At 41.3% G+C, this 26,708-nt stretch overlaps 1 protein-coding gene across 2 annotated transcripts in view; it reads left to right on the top strand.

Annotated features, from left to right (window-relative positions):
• The window catches only part of WNT7A (Wnt family member 7A), a 51,524-nt gene extending 25,410 nt beyond the window's left edge, over nt 1-26,114 (top strand). For both annotated transcript variants that reach the window (XM_053377753.1, XM_053377754.1), the window contains exons 3-4: nt 10,593-10,864; nt 24,242-26,114. In XM_053377753.1, the coding sequence (XP_053233728.1) occupies nt 10,593-10,864; nt 24,242-24,721 (752 nt within the window). In that variant the 3' untranslated portion in view covers nt 24,722-26,114. The remainder of the gene's footprint in view (nt 1-10,592; nt 10,865-24,241) is intronic.
• Nucleotides 26,115-26,708: the final 594 nt, after the last annotated feature.

Below are 26,708 nucleotides of genomic sequence, written 5' to 3'. Positions count from 1 at the left end.
ACTGAATTCAGAGGGCATTACTCCAAGTAAACAGAATTAGGTTTGTAGCCTTTCTCGGTAAGCTGATTTCACTGTTCAGTATAAACTTGTAATTCTATATAGCTTCCCTTACTCAGACATCAGGGAGGGCAAGTTTAACACCTATCTGATATTTTGCTCTTCGTGTGCTGGATAGTTGGAATTACTTCTGCCACTTAACCACATACGAGTCCTTTTTAAAACTGCAGCATTAGCCTTTCCTTAAGCATTTGGTTGGCCACTGTAAGAACAGGGGCCTGGCCTGATCCAGTAGGACTCTTCTTAATGTTCTTATGAAAAGAAAAAGAATGAGCAGTGCATTCAACTGGTTTTTAAAATCCATTGTAAGAAGAGGATTAAGGCTGCAATCCTAACCTCACTTACCTGAATTCAAGATTCAGGTAGGTAGCCCCATTGGTCTGACGTAGTCGAAATAAATTAAAAAATTAAAAGATTGTCCAGTAGCACCTTAGAGACCAACTAAGTTTGTTCTGGGTATAAGCTTTCATGTGCATACTGGACAATTTTTTAATTTACCTGAATTCAGTGGGGCTTACTTCTAGTTAGGACTGCAGCCCTCATGCAAATATAGTCTAGCTCAGAGGTGCCAGCTTACACCAAAGATGGAGGAACCTTGGTGTTACACGTGTGTGATGTCATGCGTGTGTGGAACGCACACATGCGATGTCACGTACGTGACGTCGTGTGGTTGGGAGGAGGAGAGCATGGAGCTGAGCACAGCATGGCCTCAATGGCTGACAGCTCCTCTCTCGAGCTTGGCCTCTGTGATGAATGATTCACTTTGAAAAGTGTAGTCAAAATGGGAAGGTTCAGAAACTCAAGCAAGACCAGTTTCTATAAAAACATACAAGAAACTTTATTAAAACAAAACTCTGCAAAAAGGAAAAGCTTCAAATGATTACACAGATTAAGACTGCTCAGAGGCTTAAAAAATAACAAAACTATCTTATCCTAGCTAGCTGACTGAAACACTTACGCAAAATACCTTCTAAGATCCGAACAGGCGCCGACTGTCCATGCTGAGAGCTCCTTATGCTTGCCCCAACCAAACTTTTAAGGGAACTCTGACTATGGGCGTTCACCCCTTTTGCCCAACAATATTGGCACCTGCTCCCGTTACGTGTCTTTGATTACCGTTCGACACTGGCCTTGAGGCCTTAATGAGAGGCTCAGTATTCTAGGAATTCTAACAAATTCCCACACAACCTGCAAGCTAATCTTAAAGGGACTATATCACCACAGCCTCCTCCGCTCCCTCAACATTGGCTCCTGGAGCCAGTGCCCCTGGTCTAGCTAATAAAAGACACCAAACAGCACTTCAGAAAAAAGGAAAAACCACGAGGCACCTACTGGATTTGTACCTATTTACATATTGACCCCATGGCGTTCTCTGGTCCATGGGGTCACGAAGAGTCGGACACGACTGAACGACTAAACAACAACAACATATTGTAATATAGGATGTGGGTGGCACTGTGGGTTAAACCACAGAGCCTAGGATTTGCCAATCAGAAGGTTGGCGGTTCGAATCCCCACGACAGGGTGAGCTCCCGTTGCTCGCTCCCTGCTCCTGCCAACCTAGCAGTTCGAAAGCACGTCAAAGTGCAAGTAGATAAATAGGTACCGCTCTGGCGGGAAGGTAAATGGTGTTTCCGTGCACTGCTCTGATTTGCCAGGCCACATGACCTGGAAGCTGTACGCTGGCTCCCTTAGCCAATAAAGTGAGATGAGCGCCGCAACCCCAGAGTTGGCCACGACTGGACCTAACTGTCAGGGGTCCCTTTACCTTTACCTTTTGCATATTGTAATGTATGCACTATTATTTAAGCAGCTGGCATGTGGCCCATTTAAGAGGAAAAGCTATGACCCAGGAGGCCAGTTCCTGGAGAGCTGACTCAGAGGTGTGGCCTCACTGAAGGAGTTAGTTACTGCTTTGTGCAAATTTGATTTACCATTAACTCAGCTTGTAGAGAGTTCATATATAATGTGTGCATGTTAAAAAAAAGAAAAACTTTTGTTGCAAAGAAGTCATTCATAGCGAGAATTTATGCCAAGATGGGGGCTGACCATCAAAGTCCCTCCTGCTCTCTCTTCTCACGATTCTTATCTTTAAGACAGACTTGGACCAGAGAGCCCTTTAAATAGAGGACTGTCCTCTGACAACACTTTAAATAGAGGACTGCTATCTCTAACACAGGGGTCAGCAAACTTTTTCAGCAGGGGGCCGGTCCACTGTCCCTCAGATCTTGTGGGGGGCCGGACTATATTTTGGGGAAAAAAATGAACGAATTCCTGTGCCCCATAAATAACTCAGAGATGCATTCCAAATAAAAGGATACATTCTACTCATGGAAAAACATGCTGATTCCTGGACCGTCCGTGGGCCGGATTGAGAAGGTGATTGGGCAGGATCCGGCCCCCGGGCCTTAGGTTGCCTACCCATGCTCTAACATAAGACACAGAGCTGTTCTGAGCTCTGGAAGATGAGGGCATGTTGATCTTCTCACAAAATCGTGACATGTGAAATTGACAGTTCAGAAGCGAATACACACACACACACACACACACACACACACACAGAGTCTTGCAGGCTAAAACCACTTCAACATTCAAAGGCTAGATTTATAACATAGAAAGGGTTTGGTAAAACCCTCTAGTTTCATACTCCAGGACACATATCTCTAACTGACATGAGGCAGCCATAAATATTCAGACACAAAGGTAGGCAGCTTTCCCTTTTCATGCTCATGTTAGCTGAACTGCAGGTATAAAAACAAGGCTGTTTTGCAAGAATCCCAGGTAACAAAAGTTGAAGGGCTTAAATTTGGTACAAAGAATTAATTTAATAGAAACCTGTACAATGCAAAGTTATATTTCAGGGCCTGCAGTGTTTCATAAGAAATAAATATGCAGATACCCTCTGTACCTTCTCTGGCATGGTAACTGTATTTGCTTATTTTGCTGCAGCAGACACATAATGGTTTAGTAGCACCTTGAAGACTCTCTCATTTTGTTATGGTATAAGCTTTTTTGTAGACTCAAAAAAAAATGCATTTGTGGCACAAGACCCTTTGTCAATTTCATCTGTATCACCTGTAGCACATGCATTCTGGAAGGTTCCAATGACACTGAGGGATACAGGTCAAAGGGAACTGAATGGGATAGAAAAACTGAAGACTATAGCCCAGGTGGCACAACTTGGCAACTAATTATATGTGAGGAACAAATGAGATAAAATAATAATAGATCAAGCCATGGCTGTGTGGTTGATTTAACCAGGTGAATGGATGTATGGAGAGTGAACAAGGAGAAGAAGTCTTGGTAGAAAAGATGAACAGTTTGGTCTTGGACATATTGAGATGTCCATGAAACACTCAAGTGACTATTTCAGGAAGACTGGAAGGGGAAATGGTCCAAGTACAGCTGGGACTCACCAGTATACATACAGGGGTATTAAAAGCTGTTCTAATTTCGTGAAAGCCAAGGAGAGAAGGGGGAGAAGCACACAGCCCATAATACCAAGTGATCCCAACAGAGACAGGAGAGCTTTCCCCCAATAGAAAAGTTGAATAAACAGTCAGACAGGTAGGAGGAAAAGGAGTTAAGAATGAAGTCTTGAAAAGTTAAGGCACAGAGGCAAGCAGGAGAGTTTGGTCAACTAAGTCTGGGTAACTGGGCAATTGCCTGCTTTGGATGGGGTCATTCTCCCCCTGAAGGAGCATATTTGTAGTCTGGGCATGCTCCCAGCTCTGTCACTGGAGGCCCAGGAGACCTCAGTGTCTGGGAGTGCCTTTTACCTGCTTTGGTTGGCAAGACAGCTATGGGCATTTCTGAACTGCGGTAGCCTAACAATTGTCATCCATGTACTGGTAACCTCCAGATTGGATTACTGCAATGTTCTGTATGTGGGGCTGTCTTTGAGCTGATCTGGAAGCTGCAAAAATGTTGCAGCTTGATTGCTCACTGCTCACTTGGCTTAGGCCACTGCTGATGGAACTGCACTGGCTGCCAATTAGCTGCTGGGTTCTGTTCAAGGTGCTGGTATTGGAGTATAAAACCCAATCAGCTTGGTACCAGGATGCATAAAATATAGTCTAACCCTATGCATACCCAGCTGATCACTGCGTTCTGCAGGAAAGGGCATCTTGCAGATGCAGTGGTACCTCGGGTTACATACGCTTCAGGTTACATACGCTTCAGGTTACAGACTCCGCTAACCCACAAATAGTGCTTCAGGTTAAGAACTTTGCTTCAGGATGAGAACAGAAATCGCACGGTGGCGCAGCAGCAGCGGGAGGCCCCATTAGCTAAAGTGGTACCTCAGGTTAAGAACAGTTTCAGGTTAAGAACGGACCTCCAGAACGAATTAAGTTCGTAATTAGAGATACTACTGTACTATCATAAAAGGTCTGTTTCACATAATATCCGGATCAGGCCTCCCTCCAATTGCACATCAGATAGGTACCTCTTCTATTGCCTTTCAGCACCTGCTAAAAATGCTAGTTGTTGTTGTTGTTATTATTATTATTATTATTATTATTATTATATTTATTGAATTTATATACCACCCTATATCCAGAGGTCTCAGGGCGGTTCACAGAAAAGATCAACATAAAAACCACAATATATATAATCAAAATAAAAACAACAACCAAGCCTTCTAAAGTCTTTATCCCAACTGGTATCTGTCCTGGATCTGTGTTGATTTTAAGTATGTGTTGTTTTAAATGAATTTTATATGTATAATTTTTTTTAATTGGTTCTGTACGCAATTGTTTTGATATATGGAACTGTTTCATAGGTGCCATTACCTTGCAAATTTCTTCAAGGTGCCTCATTCACCAATGGATTCATTAATAACAATAGTAATAGTAACTATAACTACCATAGGTGCCAGCTCCTGGGGGCCGAGGCTCTTTGGGTCCCCGAACGCAGCGTTGGGCACAGAATGATGTCATGTCAGGCCCCCTTCAATGTTCTTCTGAAGATGGCACCCCTGGTAGAGACCTTTAAGTATGGCAATAAGTAGATAATCTGAGATCTTAGCAAGGGCAATGTTGATGGTGAGAAGATGGCAGAAAAGAAGAGTGGAGTTGGAATCATGAGTTGGGAGGGAGCACAGTCGAGAGGGCATGTGGAAGGGCTAGATGAGGATAGCAGGAGAGTCATCTCACCAAGAGATACTGGGCAGAAGAAGGAAAGGCATGACCATTCAAACCTATGCATGTGTACTTGGAAGCAAGTCCCAGACTCCACTGTTAATGAAGCTACCTACAAGAGTAGATGCTTCAGAGGATAATATCCATGCTGTTGAAACTATAGAGAGGAATTAAATGAACATGATTGGCTTCTAGTACTACCAGTCTTAAGGAGAAGCTGTTTGTTTCTTAGGCATTTGTGCTTACATTGAATACTTAGTGCAGTCAGATGCCACACCTTTAAAAATAAAATCCTATGTTGCCTCATGTGATTCCAAAAAGACAGTTTTAATATTTGTTGTTGTTATTTGTTTCTGATTGTTTTTACTATGTGATTTGATAGGTGGCATGTATATAGGGTTGCATCCTATGAAATCATAATCAGACTGGTGTAAATTCACTGATTTCAATAGATCTACTCTGTGTATGACATGGTAGGATTACAACCCTTAGTATGTAGGATTCTACTATTCTTTTCAAAGGACAGAATCTATCTGTCCCTAATCGGATTCAAGCATACATTCTACTTTGTCAGTTTGCTCTGAAGGTATCAGCTGATGCTTCTAATGGAGCTTCCATCATTTAATTTTCATTTGATTATTTTCATCTAAGAGTTTACATGGATTAAGGACATTCTTCTATAGTTAGATAACAAATCTTGTAGATATACATACAGAATAAATGCTGCTATACTTTTGCTATATTATACTTTTGCTGCAGAAACAAAGTCATGTCATGATTGCAGGAAGCCACAATTACGCATATGCTACTATTGCTTGTGCTGCTTTCAGCTGCGATTCAGAAATCAAATGATTCTTGCATTAGTCTTCAGTTTCATCCCCTCAATAGTGCTTTATCATCACAAGCATTAGAACTGGCTTATCCCAATTTTGCTAGAGAGCTTAAGATGTTTGGCCTACTTATCTCTGAAGTACTATTACTTCCACTTCAATGTTTTCTAATGATGTCGGAGAGTCAAATAGGAGTACAATATTCCGCTGGGTGGGACATAATTAGTTGAGAAGCTGTGTCTTGCCAAATGCAAGGTGGTTCTTTATTTTGGAATTCAGAAGTAATATAAGACACGAGTGAGAAGAATATTTTATTCCTAAACAGCAAGCAATATATACATACCGGGACATGTACTTCTATCTGCCACTTGGAAGCCCTCAAAGAAGTGATGAAGTGACTCCCCCAGGTAGCTTTAGATTGCACGGCCCTGGTATGTATATATTGTTTGCTGTTTAGGAATAAAATATTCTTCTCACTCACTTGTGTTTTACATTGGTACTTTGAGTTACAAACGCCTCAGGTTACAAATGCCCCAGGTTACAAACGCTTCAGTTTACAAACTCTGCTAACCTGGAAGAGTTACCTCGAGTTGAGAACCTTGCCCCAGGATGAGAACGGAAATCGTGTGCCACAGAGGAAGCAAGAGGCCCCATTAGTGAAAGCATGCCTCTACTTAAGAACAGTTCCAGGTTAAGAACCGACCTCCAGAACAAATTAAGTTCGTAACTAGAGATACCACTGTATATTGCTTCTGAATTCCAAACAAAGAACCACCTTGCATTTGGCAAGACAAGCTGCTCGCATCTTTTGTGGTGGGATGTGGGAAGGACAGGATATAATAAACAGGATTTACCATCAAATACATTTTGATGTTTGTCCAATGCTCCGAAGAAGTTAAGGTCACAGCCCATGTAAGTGGTAAAGTCTTGAGCTTCTAAATTGTAATCTGCAAAGTCTGCAATACATCCTGCTAAAATGAAATATGCTGGTACAAATTCATACATTCGGAGCTGTTTAAATTATAAATTATTCTCATGACAAAGGAGCCCCTTGGAAAGGTTACTGTTACTAAAGTACTATAGAACTCTTATGTTTACATGCAGTTATATAAATGATAAAAAAACTACAACTAAACATTAAAAAAGGATAGTATACAATTCTATTAATACATATTTGCAGCTAAGTGGCCATGATGGTACCTATTAACTGAATTTGTTGATGTCATCCTTGAATCCATTATGCTGCTAGCTATTTGTGGCATATGATAAGGAAGTAGATGTTTTCAGTAGAAGAACCGCTAAGAGACAAGCATTAATATATAGATCACTTGTGGTGAGTGATTCTGCTGAGAATAAAGTGCCTGAGTTTTTCTTTTTGGTTTGGTGCTTCTTTTAAACAGAAACATCGGAAATATGCTTGTTCTACAAATCACAATGTACAAGAACCAGAGATTTGGGATTGTATCTTGAAGTAGCTATGAAGATTTACTTATCTAAGGTCAGAATTTGAAAAGAATTTCAAGTACCAACCATAGCACATTTGTGCCAAAACATTTTAGGTCCTTAAAGTTTGCAATAACTTAGAATGGGGAAGATAGCTTGCTCAGCCATAAAGGCCATGCATCAGAAATGGCAAGAGAGCTGGACTTAGGGCTGCCATATGTCTGGATTTTCCTGGACATTACTGGGATTTCAAAGGTGGATTTGACGCCTGGGGGGAATTTTTGAAATGTGGCTCTTTGTCCTGGATCTTAGGCAAGTCAATTGAAAATTCGTGGGTTTTTTGGCATTTTGGGGGGTTTCCTAAAAAAAAGACTCAACAATTTTGGGGCCTTCCTATAAAAAGCTCAACTACTTCTGGGATGTCCTGGTTTTAACTTTTTGAAATATGGCAACCTTGGCTGGATTAAACTGTATATCTTGGCTGCATGTAAATATCCAATGTTAGTCATATTCAGAGGAGAGCCATTGAAATCAAATGACTTAACTATTGCTTTCACTGGAGCTACTCTGAGAATGTCTTAGTTGGATATCAATCCACAATTTGAATCCATTTTGTGTATTAGCCAGGTTTCATATTAATACTGATAAACATCTCACCATAATATTCTTATTCAGAAGTTACTGTCTTAGAAGTTGAAAAAAAAGTTATTTATCTAGTGACATCCAATCTGCATCACCTTACAGTGTGCATCACCCTGACATGAGAGGCTTCAAAGCCAGCACAGAACTCCCTGGGGCTGATGGGAGCTGTGGTCTAAAACAGCTGGAAGGCACTATTATGATGGAGGCCAGACATAGTTCTAAATGGAAATTGAGAGCACTATATTTTAGAAGCATCCTCTTCCAGTTGAAACATCAAAGTGCCCCATAATCTTGGCAAGGTCCTTGAGGGAGATGAGTTGGAAGCCATGATCCAAACTGAAACGTTTGTCAGTATCTTATAGTACTTGAAGCAGGAATTCAGAGATGTTTGATTTACTCCAGTGCATGTTTATGTATCACACAATTTGGTGGAATCCCTGCCTTTGACCAACAAGGGCTATTTATGATGATTTCTTATCAGATTTTGTCCGAATATAGAACTCATACTTTCACTAAATTCACAATTGTTTTGACTGTGTGCGCATGCTTGAACGGGGTAACTCACAAACATGGGCTGTGGGTCCCAGGCTAAGTCCAGCCTAGCCAGTGCTCCATTTCATATGCTGCTGTAAGATCAACTGGTGTGCTTCCTCCACAGCTTCTCTGTAAGGTGGGATGGGTGATGGGAGAGCAATATGGCAACTGGGCTATGGCTGCTGTGGTATTACACACCCAGATCCCTGTGCAGCTCCTTCACACTCAGGGCTGTCTTACCCATAGGCGCTAGGGGTGCGTCAGGGGTGCCAGGCCAAGAGTCTAGGGCCGAGATTTGGAGTCCAGGGATTGGGAAGAGCTGAAAACTGCTGCCAAGCGGAGCAGAGCGTGTCAGAATGCTGAGGCAGCCAGTCGGCTCCTCCCTCCTGTGCGCCTGGGATTGGTGGGCCTTCGAGAGGCCCGCCCAGCGCAAGCTGCTCACACAAGGCACCCGGCTGCGATCAGTCGCCGCTGCCTTGGGCTCAACTGCTGTTGCGCTGGGCTCTGCTTGCCCATTCCCCCCCCACAGGCACCTGGCCCTGGCCTTGCTCTGCTGCTGCTGCCGCTTCGGCCTCCTCTGTTGTTGTTGAGGCGGCCAGCCAGGCCAGCTCTGCTGTGCTCGCCTCGCCAGCCCGCCCGCCCTAAAAAAAGGTCTGGGCAACCTGGGGGGGGGGGGGGCGCCAGGTGGATCTTTGCACCCCGGCACCACATATGCTTAAGACAGCCCTGTTCACATTAACCGAAGTGCAGGCTCAGGCCACTATACTTGCATAGCGCAAGCCACAGGAGCAAAAAGAAAGCTTAGGCTGTTGGTCCTGCTCCAGCCGCAGTTTACCAGGTTATAGCCCCTGACCTATCCTGGATACTGCCCAGATACTAGCATTTTTGAAACCAAAAGTTGGCTGTCCTTAACTTTTCACCCAATATGACCTCAGGGACCCTTGGCTGAAGAATATACTCTCCTAGTCTATATTTTGGTATAGCAGCCCATGGCTCCAATCTGGTCCTGGAAATGTCTCCAAGGTTAAAACAAAGAAAATAATAACACCCACAACCCCAAATATACTGTACACCAAGCTTTACTGTTGTGAACTCACTCAAGAAATCCTTGGGACCTGTAGTTTTGTGAGATCCCCAAGTTCAAACAAATACAATTCCCAGACTAGTTTGGCTGTGAAAACTAGATTTTCCTTTTTGTGTGCAGACACACATTTTTAACTTAACACACTTCTGTGATGTTAGTGATCGCTGCCAAAGCCTTTATAATCACTATGACAAGATGAAGCACAGAACAGGGGCCATTTAATAACCCTGCTTCATTATTTAAAATTCAGCTTGGATTATTTCCACGGAAAGTTTGTCCTAGACCTGCCTAGTGCACACCTGTGTGGCGGAGAACTCTGTGCTCTTCACAACCAGCACTTGGCAAATAGCATGCAAGTGGTGATCCACACTCTGGATTTCTGTGGGATGAACTTCATCACCATGACCAACGTTAAGTCAACACCATCAAGGTTTCCTGAATACACATAGCACAGCACTTCCGTTGGCCATGTGTTGGCCTGATCCGAAGCTGTGTGCTTGGGTTTTTGAAAGCCATGGTGAACTCAAGGTTGCACTCTGATACAGCAGTCTTACCTGCATCATTAAGCACTGATTGATTCGCTTTGGGTTTGGTAACTTTACCTTTATGGACATGGCAAAATGCACTGCCTTCACTACAGCATGTGTATTGATTCTGTTGGGAGTGCCTGAACATCAACAAAAGACCAGGACTTTGAAATGTCAAGAAATGCTTATGCCTGCATATTTACAGCATGTCTAATAATAACCTTGAAGCATTTCCACTGCATGGACTTGCACAGTTTCTTCCACCCCCACCCCACCCCCTACCCTCTTCTTCCAAATGTTCTATCCTTTACTGAGAAATGTCTCCTAATTTCAGGTAGTAGAGAAGCAGCCTTCACCTACGCCATCATTGCTGCTGGAGTAGCGCATGCAATCACTGCTGCCTGCACCCAGGGGAACCTGAGCGACTGCGGCTGCGACAAGGAAAAACAGGGACAGTACCACAAAGACGAAGGATGGAAATGGGGAGGCTGCTCTGCAGACATCCGATACGGAATAGGATTCGCCAAAGTGTTTGTGGACGCGAGGGAGATTAAGCAGAATGCAAGGACGCTCATGAATTTGCACAACAACGAGGCGGGGCGAAAGGTAGGCACCTTTGCTCGCCTCTGAATAGGGCCATCTCAGGTCTACAGCAACATTTACCATATGTGCATATCCTTTGAAGCCAATGTCACTTGCTGGTCCACAAGGTATGCAAACTTGCACTTCACAAGACCAGCAGCCAGTCAAAGGTTTACCGCATCTTGATGCTTTACAGTCATAAAATAGGAAGAAAGAACAAAATGGAGCAAACTGTGTTTTAGCATTTAAAAGTTTCTAGATTGCATATGGCCACCTCATTATTTATTTGGGGGATTTGGGGTATACAAAGGTCCACCCTTGCTTTTTATAGAAAGCAAGTAGATATACAAATAAACAGAGGGAAATGATGAATGCTGTAATCTAGATTGCCTGGCAACTCCCACCATGTGGCAGCTTCTTTGGCTAGCCTTTACAATACAGGTGTGGTAAGAACTCAATTCTTACTCTGCTTTGGTGACATTTGAATCTAGCAGATCACATAGAACCAATTAATTGCATGCTTACTTCCTGTCCTAATACTGCTTTCTTTCCTGGGGGTGAGTGAGAGACAAATCTGTTGCAGGAATCCTTCTTGGTTTACCTTTTCTAGAAGGAGTAAGTTCCATATTTTTGCAATGCCATTTGCTTGCAGAAATGTCTACCTCTGCATCATTAGAAAAAAGACAGGCAACTTGGTATGATGGGACTGAAGGGGGTTTCCTTTTTGGAGAAGTTCAGTAATCCAGGATGCCTCTCCTGAATGACCTCCAACATTTCTCCAATGAAAATAGGCATGTCCTATTCCACAATAATAACATTTTTATTATTATTTATACCCCACCCATCTGATGGGGTTGCCCCAGCCACTCTGGGTGGATATATGCACATGATAAAACATTAAACATTAAAAAACCTCCATATAAAGGACTACATTCAGATGTCTTCTAAAGGTTGTATAGTTATTTATCTCCTTGGTTTGGGGGTTGCATAACTCCATACCTCTGACATTTCTCTGATGAAATTAGGGATGTCCTAAGGAAAACTGGTACACTCCAGGATCAAATCAGAAACCAGGATGGCTTCTGTAAATTCAGGACTGTCCCTGGAATATAGGGACACTTGGAGGATCTGACATGGTGCCATTCATATGCTGTTGGACTATGTCTATCATCTTCCATGCTGGCTGGGACTGATGGGAATTGGAGTCCAACAACACCAGAGGACACCAAATTAGTTGTCCCTTAAAAAAACAACACCACAGTCAGCATATGTTGCCTGAGCTATATTACAGCTGACAAGGAGTTGGATTTGCTGTTTACAAAATGTTTGATTTCAGAAAACAATTTTACTAATGATGGATATTGCTGCTTAACCAATTCTGTACATAATAGCTCTGATAAATCTCAGAGAGCTAAAATACTATTCGGGAAAGCCTTACCCTCATTTGACTCTTTTGTCACTGACAGTATTTACTTTGTGCTTTTTTTCTGGCCTCATCTGGAAGGGATTCAAAACTGAATGGATGAGGCTGCAGTGCAAATAGCTTTCAATCACTAATGCTGCTAATGTGTTAAAATAAAGGGTTGGGACCCTCAGTTTGCAATTCTGCAGCTACGTAGTTCAGCTACTCCTGAGTGGGCATGTATAGGATTCAACTCCCAAAAGCTCATGAATCAAGTAGTGCTAAGATGTTTGTTTTATCAATTGCTGCTGTTGTAAATGGTCACTGTGTTATTTTGCACACATTTCAGTTTTAATGTATTTGCTACAGGACTCCCCCCCCCCATTTCATTTCCATCTGACCTCACATTTCTGTCTCTCTACACCCATGTGTATGTTAGAGATGCTATGAGTAGAGTGGTTAATGTGCATAACAACTGGTCATTGTGCACATACACCACATCTCATGGATCACGTACACGTAACACACACATTTCCTGTTCAATATAACTGCTTAGTCTACAATAGGCCTTGAGTAATGTGCATATGTCAACAGGTTTTTGTACATTCTCCAGGCAAGATCCATCATCAGCAACAGGCCTTAGGGAATGTGCATCTGTTGACTGCATTTTACAGATTCACTGGGAAACATGCACATTCTCAGGTTAGTATCTGTACTTGCCCAGAAACCTCTTGTTTGTTTCTGTCTCTAGTTCAGAAGTGGGCAACCCACTGCTCCCAGGGCAAAGTCCAATCTTATGTAAATTGTAATGTCCTTCTGGCAAGTCAGTTAAGTGGCAGGAAAAAGAGGATGTGGCTGCAGCTTCCATTCTTCCAGTCCCATCTCACTCTTGTAGCACCCTGTTTTGGGTTTTTCTGCAGGCTATCACAGGGATCCCACCAGTGGTACTTCCACCCAGCTGCATGTTCAGCAGGTGGAACAGGGTCTGTGCTGGCAGAGCAACACTAGTGTCCCTTTGCCCACCTCCATCCAATCCACACACAGAGATACACCCAGCACAAAGGGGGCTTGAATTATAGGCTTATTTCTGTGGCCCAAACACCTTGGTCTGACCTTTGTATTCAGAGCTGATATCCCTGAAAGCTGGTTCCAAAGGCAAAATATGAATGCATTTTAAGCGTTTTCATTTACCATATTTGTGGTTCCCCTGGTTTAAAGTAGTTTTAATAACTGCTCCTGAACATTGGATCAGGAACCTGGTTTTGAACTCTTTGAAGTGTGAAGATTCATCATAGTCTGCCTGTGTTGTTCGTTAAGCTGAAGGTTTGTTGCACCAATTAAACATAATTAAATCTAGCAATTAAACCATACTACTATATGGCACCTGGGTAATTCCCCCTGCCACCCCAATTGGCAAGAAAACAATGCCTTAAAAATAGCGTGCAGATTTCCTTGTGTGGTTGGCACAAATTACTTAATAAAGTAAACACTGGGGATGAAGGAGATGTGCATGGTATTTCAAGCTTTGTACATTAATGATTGTGTTCCACCTGGTTTCTGAAATATGGGAGCAAAAATATCACAGTACTCAGAATGACTTTGAATGCGATGCTGCTGGCAGTGACAGGAAGTGTTTCCCCCATCTCTGTTTCATCTGAACTATCTTCTTCTTCTTTGGCGATCACTCGTAGACAAGTAAGATTGTCTTCCATGAACACAGTTTTAACAGTGAGTCAGTAAGTGACTGTGGAGGCCAATTCTGGATCCATACATCATTCTGAACTATAGCTTTAGCATCTTCCACACACTCTCACCCAATGGCTGTCCCTGCATGTATGTCTCAGGGTAGGATCATGCAACAATCATATTTTGGATGACAGGACAATACATTTCAAGGCACTTGAGATCTTCAGTATCCTACCTCCACCAATGATGTCATATTCAAATCTGCAAATGCAGCTAAAATATAGTTGCAAATTGAATTTAAAAGGCCTTATATATGGTGCATACTTCAGTTTCTCTGTGAGAATGTTGATGTGCCTCCTTTTTGCTCTAGGTTTTATTCTGTGATTCGTGGAGTTTAACATATGTTTGCTGAAGAATATTTATGTAGACAAGTAGAATTTCATTTCCCAGAAATGAATGAGAAGGCTCCACATGCACTCAACCTTGGCGCTACCCAGGGCATTCAGAGTCAGAGATAATAATAGGGTAAAAAAAGAGTCACACACATATAGCATATATAGCAGAACTTTTCTTTCTATTGATAAATGTGCAGTCACTAGTGGACATAGTTAACAAGTGCATTGGCAATGCACCAGTGAAGACAATTTCACTTCTTGTCATGCATTTGCTAATCTATTGTGGTGGTGGCAGTGGAGTTGTGTAAACAGACCTATTGTTGTTTCTGTTAGCTAGTGCAAGTTTTAGTGTAGCATTGTGAATCTGCAGATTAGCTGATGGGACTATTCCCATAGATTCCCATTCCATTTTGGAAATGGGTCATTTCAGAGATCCTTCAATGAACTAGCTCTTCAAACAAGAAATGGGGGGTCGGGGGAACTTCGGCTCAGGGTGTCACATTTGAATATGATGTATGCCCAACCCATTCTCATGGAAAAGTGTTCAAATCACAGAATCCATTCCAAAGGCATCCTGGAGATGTAAAACATCATGGCAGAACTGGCTCTTAGGCACTCCGTATGCACCCAACAATCTGATCACGAAAGCTTTCATTTTATTGAGGGTATTATCTGAAGAGATAGGGTGTGTGGTGACTTTGGCCACCTGCCATTTCTCCAGAAGGCAAAGAAACTGTTTTGATGTGGAGATATTTTCCTGCATGCCTTGGGTAGAACTGCTGAACTGTTTGGAGTTGTTGGCAATCTATTGGTGTTGTAGTCCAACACTGGACTGGATGGTATTACTGAAGGTCTACAGAGAAGTGGAGAAATTAATAGAAGTGCTGAATGATGCTATTTCATGTGGTATAAATATATCCTCACATAATTTAAGCGTTTGCTAGGGGACACCTAATACGTGGAGTTGATCTCATACTTGCAAATATAATAAAAATACTCAGTATAACCTTTATTATAACCCACCAAAAGACCAATATCCTAGGACATCTACCAAATTCTTGATTATTAGACAAAACAATCTGATGTAGGCTGGCAGGATAAAGTCCACAGCAGAGGACTGGACTTGCACAGACTACAGTAGATGGTGAGGTGGACGCTTTTGTTTTTATTATTATTTCCCCCTTTTCCCTTGCTGGTTCTGGAGATGTAGGGAGCTTTGGAGTCCGTGGAACTCTAAGGCTGGATCAGTAAATGTGGAACTTTCTGACTCCACACTGGGCAGACCTTAATCCTTGGACCTTTCCATCCAACTGTGGGCCTCCATTTCTGGCCATGGAAATGGAGATCTGCAGTATCCAACATTGTCCTAGCTGCCCTTCCCAAAAGCTTAGGATTGCTCCCTTGTAACATATTTGACTTAGGACACATATGGAATTGTGTTCTACATCAACACTGATATTTGGGAGTACTTCATCAGAGTGACTCTAATATCATAAGATGCCTTTAATGCACTTTTAATATAATTTCATAGATGCTGAGGAATGATTAGCACACTTTAGCACAAAACCTCGTTGGAATGTAATGGGAAGCTAGGATTTACATTAAAGAGAAAGTAGCTAGTTAATTGAGTGAGGGCAGGTGGAGCATGTGAACACAAAGCTCATCACGAACACCAAAACCTGCATTATAAGCAAACTCCAAGATAGCAGAATGACTGTGGACTATATCCAGCAGCCATACTTGGGGCATACAAACTGAAATCAATAGACTTAAGTCATGTATGTTGGTTGATTTCGGTGGATCTTCTCTGAGAAAGTTGGATATCACCTCATGATTCTCTGCTGCTCTTTGCTACGCTTTGTGTTTTTAAAAATGTAATCATGTTTTTAATTAGTTGCCATTTTTCTGATTTTTAAAAAATCTCTTTTATAATTTTATATAGTTTTATTATTATTATTTTCCTGATGTAACATGAATTCATTATTTTCTGTATTTTATTTTTTTTAAATGTCAGCCTCCTTGGGTTGGGGTTTTTTATGCGAACATTTAAATGGCAGTGGAGTAGAATGATGGGTGATGAAGAGGTTCTCTGCCACAAGGTGCTTGTTTGAAAGTCATGCTGTGGTTGAGAAATGTTCATGCATTAGCTTTAGCAAATTCAACTTCCTTTTTACTGAGGCCATGTGAGTGTAGCGGGGAAAGCCTGTCATTTATTAGAGAAAAACAGAAATGCATTTTCAGACGGTGTTACTGTAGAATAAGATAGGGTGTAAGAAAGAGCCAATACCTTTCAAGGAACAACATTTTGGTTCTGAGTGGAAAGCAAATTATTGAATTGTGCTCCCGCTTTCTCTTTCGTGACATTGAAATTCACTGAATGGCATTTTGCATCAGCATTACATCATATTAAATATAACACCGTGTTATGAGTCATTGTTATAAATCATGACACAGGCTGCATTAGAAGGCTTCTGCAACCAAGGGCATATCAAGGTGGCTTTTTATTTGATGTGTCTCTTCAACAGAGGGACATAGGTGTGCTGACTTAGTAATCCTATCATGTCCTGCACAGGGAGCACTTTGCTTTTCCTTCAGCACTCCAGTAGAAATCTCTGGTATAAAAGAGTTCGGAGCAAATACAACAAAGAATGAAGTCTTACATAGCTGATCGAGATGAGATCATAAGTTACAAAATGAGCACACCGAAATAGGAACTGATTTGAAAGGAGATGAAAAAGGCAAGGTCAATGGAAGAATCTTGATTTCTAAACAATTGTGTGAGAGTGGCTGAACATGGAAGCAGCCTCCTACTGTATTAGACCATTGATCCACAAAGCTCATTATTAACTGTTCAACTGACAGAGATGCTCATCAGGATTTCAAATAGAGGTCTTTTCTAGCCATCCCTAGAGATGTCATAAATTGAACCTAGGACCTTTTGCATGCAAGTCATGAACCCTGCCACTAAGCTACAGGCCTTCCTCTATTCTCTTTGGATATTTTTGCTCGTGAAAATTTGAATTTTGGTATATCACTCCCAGGCTCCTCCTCCTCCTCCTCTTCCATTTCTTTTTCCAATTTATATTCCACCCTTCTTTCCCCTAGATCCATGCTAAATAATATCTGCCCATTGCCTCCACCCTTGAATTAGAACTTGAACATGTTTTGTCGTGGAATTATAGAAGGGGCCATGAGGGTCATCTAGTCCAACCCCCTGCAATGCAGGAATCTTTTGCCCCACGTTGGGCTCAAGCCCATGACACTGAGACTAAGAGTCTCATGCTCCACTGACCAAGTCATGTTACATTTCTCTGCTCTATAAACCTGTGGGTCAAGATGAGGACTCCTGTGCAATTCAGCTTCACAAGTCTTAGTAGCAGCAGCAGCAGCAGCAGCAGAACAAATCAAGATAAAAAGGACAAGGTAAACCTCATGCTTTTTTTCTGGTGGTGCTCAAGGGGATGTAAGTACTGGCAACCTTTTTTCTCAAAGAAAAGCACAGGTTAAAAATGTGGCACTTACTGTAACAACTTCATGGTGAGTACCAGCACCGTTTTTATAGAAAAAAAAGCACTGGGTAAACCTAAAGTTCAAATAAATGGATTGACTTTCAAAGAATTTCAAAATGGCTCTACAGGTAGAACAATGGCTGCCCCTGCATTTTCAAGTTCCACTCCTAGAACTCGAAATACTTGTACTGGTTTTGCAAGTGGGTGTAATGCAGCTATTATTTTGTCCTTCTAGGAATACTGGTCAATCCTTATTTGCTAGTCATTGCACGTTACCTCCACCAACACTGGTATTTTTGTCCTCCATCTTTCCTCATTAGAATTGTGCTTCTAATTTCCGTGGCAAACTGCTAGGGTGTTTGTGTATACCGTTTTAACAATGGGGAAAGTGAACGAGAGACAGCGTGTGGTCTCTTTGCTGATGTGTTGTGTATTTGTGGAAATGGCACCTCAAGGAGAAAGATTTTTCTTCTTCTGCATGTGCCATTCTTAGTTGGGCCTTGAAGTCAAGAAGCTTTGTCTAGAAAAAAAATCTGATGTACAACCATGGTAACCAAAAATATGTGCTATAGCACTCAGCTATCTCAAGTCATGCCAGCAGAAAAAGAAAAAGAAAAAGAAAAGAAGCTTTCAATGCCCTCACGTGTCTGGAACTTTTGAAAATTACCATAGACTCCAGGAAGTCTAGAAGAACATCCTACTGTTGAATAATTAAAAACTGACTGAGGCTGCTCTGATACCTCTGGAATCAAGTGATATTATGGTATCAGCAGCAAAGCCACCTAGGCCTTGAAGCTCAGGTGTTAATCTCGCCATTTAAAATTGTTTTTCTCCACTTTGCTGTTGTTTGATTAACATTGCTGATCTTTGCTTTCAAACCTTTTGAGATTTATGGCTACATTCCAAAGGAGCTGTAGGCATGTGTATGTTGGAGAACTGCTTGCATAGCCAGAGGTTTATTTGAAGTCTCCCATCTAGCCACTTATATTGCTGAGGAGAAAAACCAAATGTCAAAGAAGCTACTGGCTATGTTATCCCCTAGACATATAGATCCACGACCTTTGTCTTTTTAAGGACTCTCCATAAAAAATGGAATTAGGATGCTATTTCAGTTTTGCAGTTGCAAATGGAATTTTCTCAGAAGAATCACAGCAATTAAAGTCTCCTCAACATTTAAGTCTTAAAACATACACTTTCCCCCAATTATATTTATTCAGAAGTTAGTCCCATTGATTTCTTTGAGGTTCATTTCCAAGGAAGCAGCTCGTGATATATCCTTGGGAAGACATCCATATAATGGTGTGTTTGTCCAACATAAAATATATCCAATGAAAAGGATTTACAACTTCTTCAGTAATTTATTCTCATAGGCTTTCTATTCTGATTGGTCCAAAAATTGCTCTTGATAAGCCTATTGGCTTTTACTTTAGCCTTGGTGGGTATTTAATAGCAGACAACTCTTCACCTTTTTCTAGGAGTTGTTTACATAGCTGAAAACTATTAGCAATATGTGATGATTCATCTATGATAGATGTATATTGGTGTCGGTGGAAGAAGATGACTTAAATACAAACTATCAAAGCAGTAGCTTTTAACTACAGAAAGCAGCTTAAAGATAAATCAAGCTTAAGTAACAAACAGTAGCAATCATATATTAAGAACTTGAAAGCTGATTTTGGAAAATGAAGAAACAAATCTATTCCTATTAAAAGTTAAATGCTAAACTTCAATTTCTAATTTATGCTGTATCCATAAATGTAATGGGTTGGATCCAGACTTGCTCCTTCAATTAACAGAGGAAACTGGGAACCAGCAGAGGTTCCTCACAGAAAGGGAGTGGTTTTGATAGTTCCTGCTCCATGCCACAGCATCACTTTCCATGTTGTCCTAGACTCTAAGAACCCTCAACTCTTGAGAAGCTTTGCAGGATACACAGGGGGCTGCAGGGGGTGGAGGAATTGGCAAAAATACCTTCTCACCCTTCCCCAAGTATAAGCAGAACAGTACTGAGTGCATTTTTTGATTCAAATCTACTAAAGACATACATCTTTGCCCTGGTCATTGACACCTGATATTGACACCTATCTATATCCCTCAATATTATTCTGATTGTAAATGGTTTCAACTGATTTCAATCTTGCATGTTTATATTGTTGTAACCTGCACTGGGACCTTATGGTGAAGAGTAGGTAAGAAATCCAGTTAACAACAAATACAAACAACACATTAAAATATCCCTTTACTTGTTTTCTCTTGTCAAATGACACAGGCAAATAGCAAAAGGGGGGGGGGACCCGTAGGCTTCTTATAACAAATTATTGCAAATTCCCAATGCCCCTGACCGTAGTCATGGGCAATGGGAACTTTTAGAAAACATCTGAAAGCAGCGCTGTTCTAACATTTTATTATTATTTTGCTGGAAGCCACCCAGAGTGGCTGGGCAAACCCAGCCAGATGGGTGGGGTATAAACAATAAAATTATTATTATTATTAATAGGCGTACAACTAATTCTCTGTGAATTGGTTTTAGAGGCTTTATTATGTATTATGTTTTGTTGTATTTTATTTTCCATGTGATGGTTGTGGTGAAATACAGAATAAAAACACCTTAATAAATCAATCAATCAATCAATCAATCAAGTAGGATGAAGTCCAGTTGAAAACCATAGGCCATTAGTCATACCTAAATTTAGGAGAACAGGGATAATTGTGTCAAAGGTGTCCTGAAATCCTGGATGGCCAGTTTCAACAAAATATTTGATGGTTCTTTCCTCTTTGGGGAAAGTGGTAATGTTAGCCAAGTATGTCATCATCACCACTTTTTAGGGGATTTTTTATTCTGATGTATAGCTCTGCCCTTTCAGCTTCAAACACCCTTAAATTGCACAGAGAAGGCAAAATATGGCTGCATGGCTTCCTCGCTGTTGAGCAGGCTGGGATTTCTTTTGCACCACTCCCATTTTGGCCGAAGTGGCTCTTACCTGTCAACAAAACCTGATGTTAACAGACAGGCCCTAAAGTACGTGGATTTGCTTTCAATTGAGGGGAATTTGCATGTACAGTACAATCATGTCTTGCGTGCAATTAATTTGCCCCATTTCAGCCTTACGTGGTTGAAAGCTGGCTGGTTGAAATCCCACAAATCAATTGCACGCAAAGTGGAGATCTTGAAAGCTCCTATGCTCTGGGTTTTCCCAGTGTGGAAAACACTTTTAAAGTCTCTGACTTGCTTACTGGGCTTGGGGAGGCTGTTGAGAAATCTTGTGGAAGCTCAGATGGCCCTACGAGATCTTGCGAGTGCCTCCCAAAACTTAAAAGCTCTCTGGCTTGTTTGGAAGGTAAGGGGCAGTTCCAAGGGGGTGGTTTGGGTATACACATTTTTGCATGTGTGCACCATCCCCAGAATGTATTTTTCCTTAGTGGAAGTGTAGTACAGTAGAGAGTGCAACAGAAGAAAAGAAATCAAGGGTTTAAACTCTTGATTGTATGTTCTGAATGGTGATTAGAAATAGTCTGGAATTGCTATGCATTGTATAGAATACCATAGTTCAATTTTGACTACTTTTGACTACACAGTGCACACACCCAAATTTTTGATGCTAATTAGTTGAGGGGGGAGAAGAGATGGATAGATTAACAAGTGCCGTCAATTCATCCCAGAGGCTTAGAGAAAATGTGGGCAAGGTTAAAAAGACTGCTTATATCAGCATTTAGAATAGCCTAAACCTTTTGCTTTCAAACCACAGGTTTGCTGCTGGAACTGTGTGTGTGTGTGTGTGTGTGTGTGTGTGTGTGTGTGTGTGTAAGCAAGCTTGCAATCTGAAGACTGCACATCTTGCTGTGTTTATTATTATATGCTGGTATAATTTGAACTATTACCTGTGGCAAACTAGTCAAGCCTTTCAGGCTCTTCTGGGACCAGGAAGATCGCAATAATAGGGTGCTGGGTTTGGATTTGGGTCAAAATGCAGCTTAACATTCCTGTTCAGTCATGAAGGTCACTTGGTAACCTTAAGCAAGTCAGTGTCTCTCAGACTAGCCTGTGTCAAAGGGTGGCAGGAAGGCACTTTGTTCACTGAAAGATACAATAGAAAAGCATAACAATAACGAGCCTTGAAGCATTTTAAAGACCAACACATTTATTATGGGCCAAGCGTTCGTGGACTCTGGATGACAAACATTTATGCCATATTAAATGTGTCTTTAGGGTGCCACAATACTCTGTTGCTTTTGCTGCAACAGACTAACAAAGCTAACCCAGTGGTGGTGATGGTAACAAAAACAACAGAAATAGTGTAAATTGGGTTTCAGAAGTCTTTGAGTATATTTTGGCTATTGCTAACTGGGACTGGGACCTGCCTGGAAACCAGTAATCTATGTTAGCTCTTTACTCTTGTCATATTGCCAAGACTTTGAAAAAAGAGGACAGGCACCTGAGAGGAACTTGTGGAATGTGACAAGAATACTAATATGCCAAGGTTTGTTAAAGTTGTTGTATTGTTTGTCAGACAATATTAACAATGAAGTGGTTGGAGGGGTGTGTGGAAAGAGGAGAGGAATGTTTTCACCGAAGACATCAGGACTTCAAAACTGGAGGGGTAAATGAAAAGGGGAACTAGTGCTAGACCAGGAAGCATGTGTTTTTGAAACAATTGCAGTGAGCTTTGAGGACACACAGAAGTTAGATGTGAGCAGTTGCCATCTACAAAGGAACTAACTACACTTGCCTGCTGGTAGATCTCCAGCGTGCCAGGCAATAATCTCTCCCATTCCTACTTACTTAGTTGAGCTCCTCTAACTGGAAATCCCTAGATGCAAAATCTGCTTCTAACTCATAACCTGTCCCTAAAAAAAGATAGTCTGACTCGCACTTTGATATGAATGAAAACTTGGGCATGGCAACATGTGCCCAGCCCCGCTTTTAGACGAGAAAGGTCTCAAAGCTGGTTCCAGCTGGCATCAAGATACATCACAGAGAACAGCAAGCTCAACACATGTCACAAGTCCTTTCAGCTGTTGATCCATTGCAGCAGCTTACTCAGCTCTTTCCAATGGAGCTGTTTATTCCCTCTGTGGTCACTGTCTGTTCATGGGCTGAATTGGAACTTGGGCGCTGTAAAAGTGTAGACTGCTCTGAACAAAGTCACACAGCTAGCTAGAATTCAAAACAACAGCATTTAAATTTCAGGGTAAGTTATACCACCTGAAACAGAGAGATTTAATTTTCAGAGGATGTAACTATGCTGGACTATTGTAGTAAAAACAAGAGGGAGTCTTATAGCACCTGGAAGACTTATTATGTAAGGCATTGTGGAGTAGATGCATAAAGTGCTATCCTCAGTTGGCAGGTTTATTTAAGCACAAACACGTGAAAAGAAAAAAAATGTAGGCCATGAAATGCAAAAAGTACAGTCTGTGACAATTGTAAAATAGATGTACAGTCATACCCCGGGTTTCAGATGCTTCAGGTTGCGCGTTTTCGGGTTACGGACACACCGAAACCCGGAAGTACCGGAATGGGTTACTTCTGGGTTTCGGTGCTCATGCATGCTCAGAGGCACTAAATCGCGCTTTGCGCATGCGCAAAAGCACCGAATCGCAACCCACGCATGCGCAGATGCGGCGCTGTGGGTTGCGGACACAGTGGGGTGCAAACGTGCCTCCCGCACGGATCACGTTCGCGACACGAGCGTACACTGCATGTCAAATTGCTCCTGTCTCCCATTTCTTTTTGCTGAGCTTTTGAAGCATATTGCAATTCTTGACCGAGCCAGAAACCCAGCCAGATGGGTGGGGTATAAATAATAAGATTATTTATTTATTTATTGTTATTTAAAAGCTGCTTGAAGGTGTGATGAGGCTCTTTGTTGTTTCTGTAGGGATCCCTGTCCCTACAAGGGGTCTCTAGATTAGGGCAACACATTCTGAACATTGGTCAAGACACCAGTTGGTAGACTTTGTAGCATGACTACATAAGGTGTAAAGCTAGAAAAACAAGGGCAAATAAACTTGTACAGAGTTGTCCTCAACACCATCTATAAAAAATGGATGTTATCCATCTGTAGGATTCCTGTAATGCTCTAATTAGACTGGCCCACTATATTGCAAGTGGTTTTAAAGACTTAACCCCTCCTTTGATTAAGCAGAGGTGTGGTTGACCAATGTTTCCTTTATCAACAAAAGCTGTGTTTGCTGCATTTTTAGATTAAATGGCTCCATAAGCAGCATTGTGTGTTTTAAGCCTGGCCTGGTTTTTACCATTTGTTCTTCATTGTAATTATGAAGATAAAGAACTTTTGAAATTAGAGCTTAGTATTGCATGTTATGAAACAGATTTAAGTGCACCACCCTTCTTCTCCATCCTCTCTTGTGGTTTTAAATATAACACCCTCTCCTCCTTTTACTCTAGATCCTTGAAGAGAACATGAAGTTGGAATGCAAGTGCCACGGTGTGTCGGGATCATGTACTACTAAGACATGCTGGACAACTCTTCCTAAATTCAGGGAGCTGGGCTACATCCTTAAGGACAAATACAACGAAGCCGTTCAGGTTGAACCAGTGAGGGCAAGTCGTAATAAACGCCCAACTTTTCTTAAGATAAAGAAACCACTCTCCTACCGTAAACCCATGGATACAGATTTAGTGTACATAGAGAAATCGCCTAACTACTGTGAAGAGGACCCTGTCACTGGAAGTGTGGGAACACAGGGCAGAATGTGCAACAAAACAGCCCAGCAGACCAATGGCTGTGACCTGATGTGTTGCGGTCGAGGTTATAATACTCATCAGTATTCAAGAGTGTGGCAGTGCAACTGTAAATTTCATTGGTGCTGTTATGTTAAATGTAATACGTGCAGTGAAAGAACAGAAGTGTACACCTGTAAATGAAAGTGTGGCTTGGGAGGGGGATCCTACAGCCTTGGAATAAACACATTTTTTTTTGCACATAAGCTCAGTGCACCTACACACGACTGTAGCAAAGACCCACACTGTTTCCAAAAGGAAAACCAGCAAATGGATCCCATCTTCCCCTCTTAATATATCAGCGCTTAAGTGGAGACCCATCAAAGACTTAGAGAAATAGTCCAAAAACAACATCAGACTTTTTAAAAAAGGAAACAGAAACAAACAAGTCACCTAATACAAAAAAAAAATAAGTGGGGGGGAAATGTTCTCAGATATTCTGCGCCTTCAGAACATAATTTATTGACTGCCTTAAGGGAAAAAGCCCATGTCCAGACCAAGGCAAGGGGCTCTTTGGGACTGGATGAGGGAGAGATTGAAAGGCACCATGCATAAAGAGAGGGCTGGGGCAACAAACAATTCTTAAACATGGTCTTTGCACAGGATGGGGTGACAATGCGCCAGTGTGAATTTCAACTTAAAGAGAGTGGATTAAGCAGATTTAGGGATTTCTACACTTGTGAAAAGCTTCTGCTGGTCCTTCTGTCTTTCCGTTTTTTTCAGACAATGTGCTACTGCAAGTAGGATTGTTGATGTTTTCCATATAAACACTGGTTTATCTGCCTTTTTGTCGTGCTGCAGATATTTTAGCACAGGGATTTGGGACATCTGGGCATAATAATAATAGCAATATTTAACAATTTATCCAGATAAAGCTAATATTAATTTATTTAATTAAAAAGAACTCTACCGACATTTTTGAAAACCATTCTGCATTTAGATAGCCTGCTTTTTTTGTGGAATAATTTTGTAGATATGGAAAGGAGGGGACACCCTTGAGCTGTATATATTATTGTTTACTCAGATATTTCTACTAGTTGGAATTGCAGGATGTTTTTTTCCTGCAATAATAGATGTTAAGTACAAAAGCAGGCATCTTTTATAATTTGTTTGGCTGTTTGCTGCTAGTTGTCTGGAATCTCAAACTGATATTCATCTTCACCTAGATAGATACCAGTGCATAACCTGTCCAGTTTTTTTAAATTTTATTTTAAGGAGCATTACATAAATCCAGTTGGAAATAATGCATCACACATAAATGCAAAACTCCAGACAAGTTTCCATCTTTGGAAAATGAACCATAGGATAAAAGAGTATATTTTGTAAGAGACTATTTTTATATGAATATTTTATTTATACTATGTCTGCTTGTATAATTCTATAACCTGTACTTTTTCTCAAAACAGGCACACAATTTGTAATTGTTAGGCTATTTAACAGATAAAGGCTGATTACTTTGTTGACCTGAAAGTAGCAAGCTGGATGCATTCAGTTGTTACTGGTGGATGTACAAAATACAGAATGAATTTTCTCTCCGGATGTATGTACAACGTGGCTCTTTTCCTGCAATTCAATTTGCAGAATATGCAGAACAAGAACAGGGTATGTAGCATCAGTTTTGTCACATGGTTTGAATTCATGGTTGGTATTAACTGGATGCTCCTTTATCCCATTCAGAAAAAAATCTGAATTAGCTTCCCAGATGCATCAGTCATTAAACTGTGGCGTTATGACTAGCAAATGTGCTGTGTGTGCTGTCAGTTAAACCTCTATATTGTGCTACTGTCAAATTTGATTTTATCAGTGCAAGACTGTAGACTATGACTGTAAAAACTAGCATGACACGCATAGACTGATTCTCATAGATAAGACACAAAGCTTACGGGTTTTGTCCAACTAGTTTTTGGCATTTGCCCTACTCTTTCCCTCTCGGAAGGTTCTTAGTGAAAAAGATCAAGTCACATTTTAGACAAACTTTCAATCAGGCCCCCACTACTTTTTGTGTGTGTTCAGTTCCTGCACTGTGGCATTTCCTTTCTTATCCCTAAGATTTTCTTCTGCAATTATGTTTAATTAAATTGTTTTGCTTTTGGGGAATTGTTGTGATCATTCCACCAGGATCACGGAAAAG

Source organism: Podarcis raffonei, chromosome 2, assembly GCF_027172205.1.
Source record: "Podarcis raffonei isolate rPodRaf1 chromosome 2, rPodRaf1.pri, whole genome shotgun sequence".
NCBI classification, from domain to species: Eukaryota; Metazoa; Chordata; class Lepidosauria; order Squamata; family Lacertidae; genus Podarcis; species Podarcis raffonei.
This window is presented reverse-complemented; position numbering and strand designations above follow the sequence as displayed.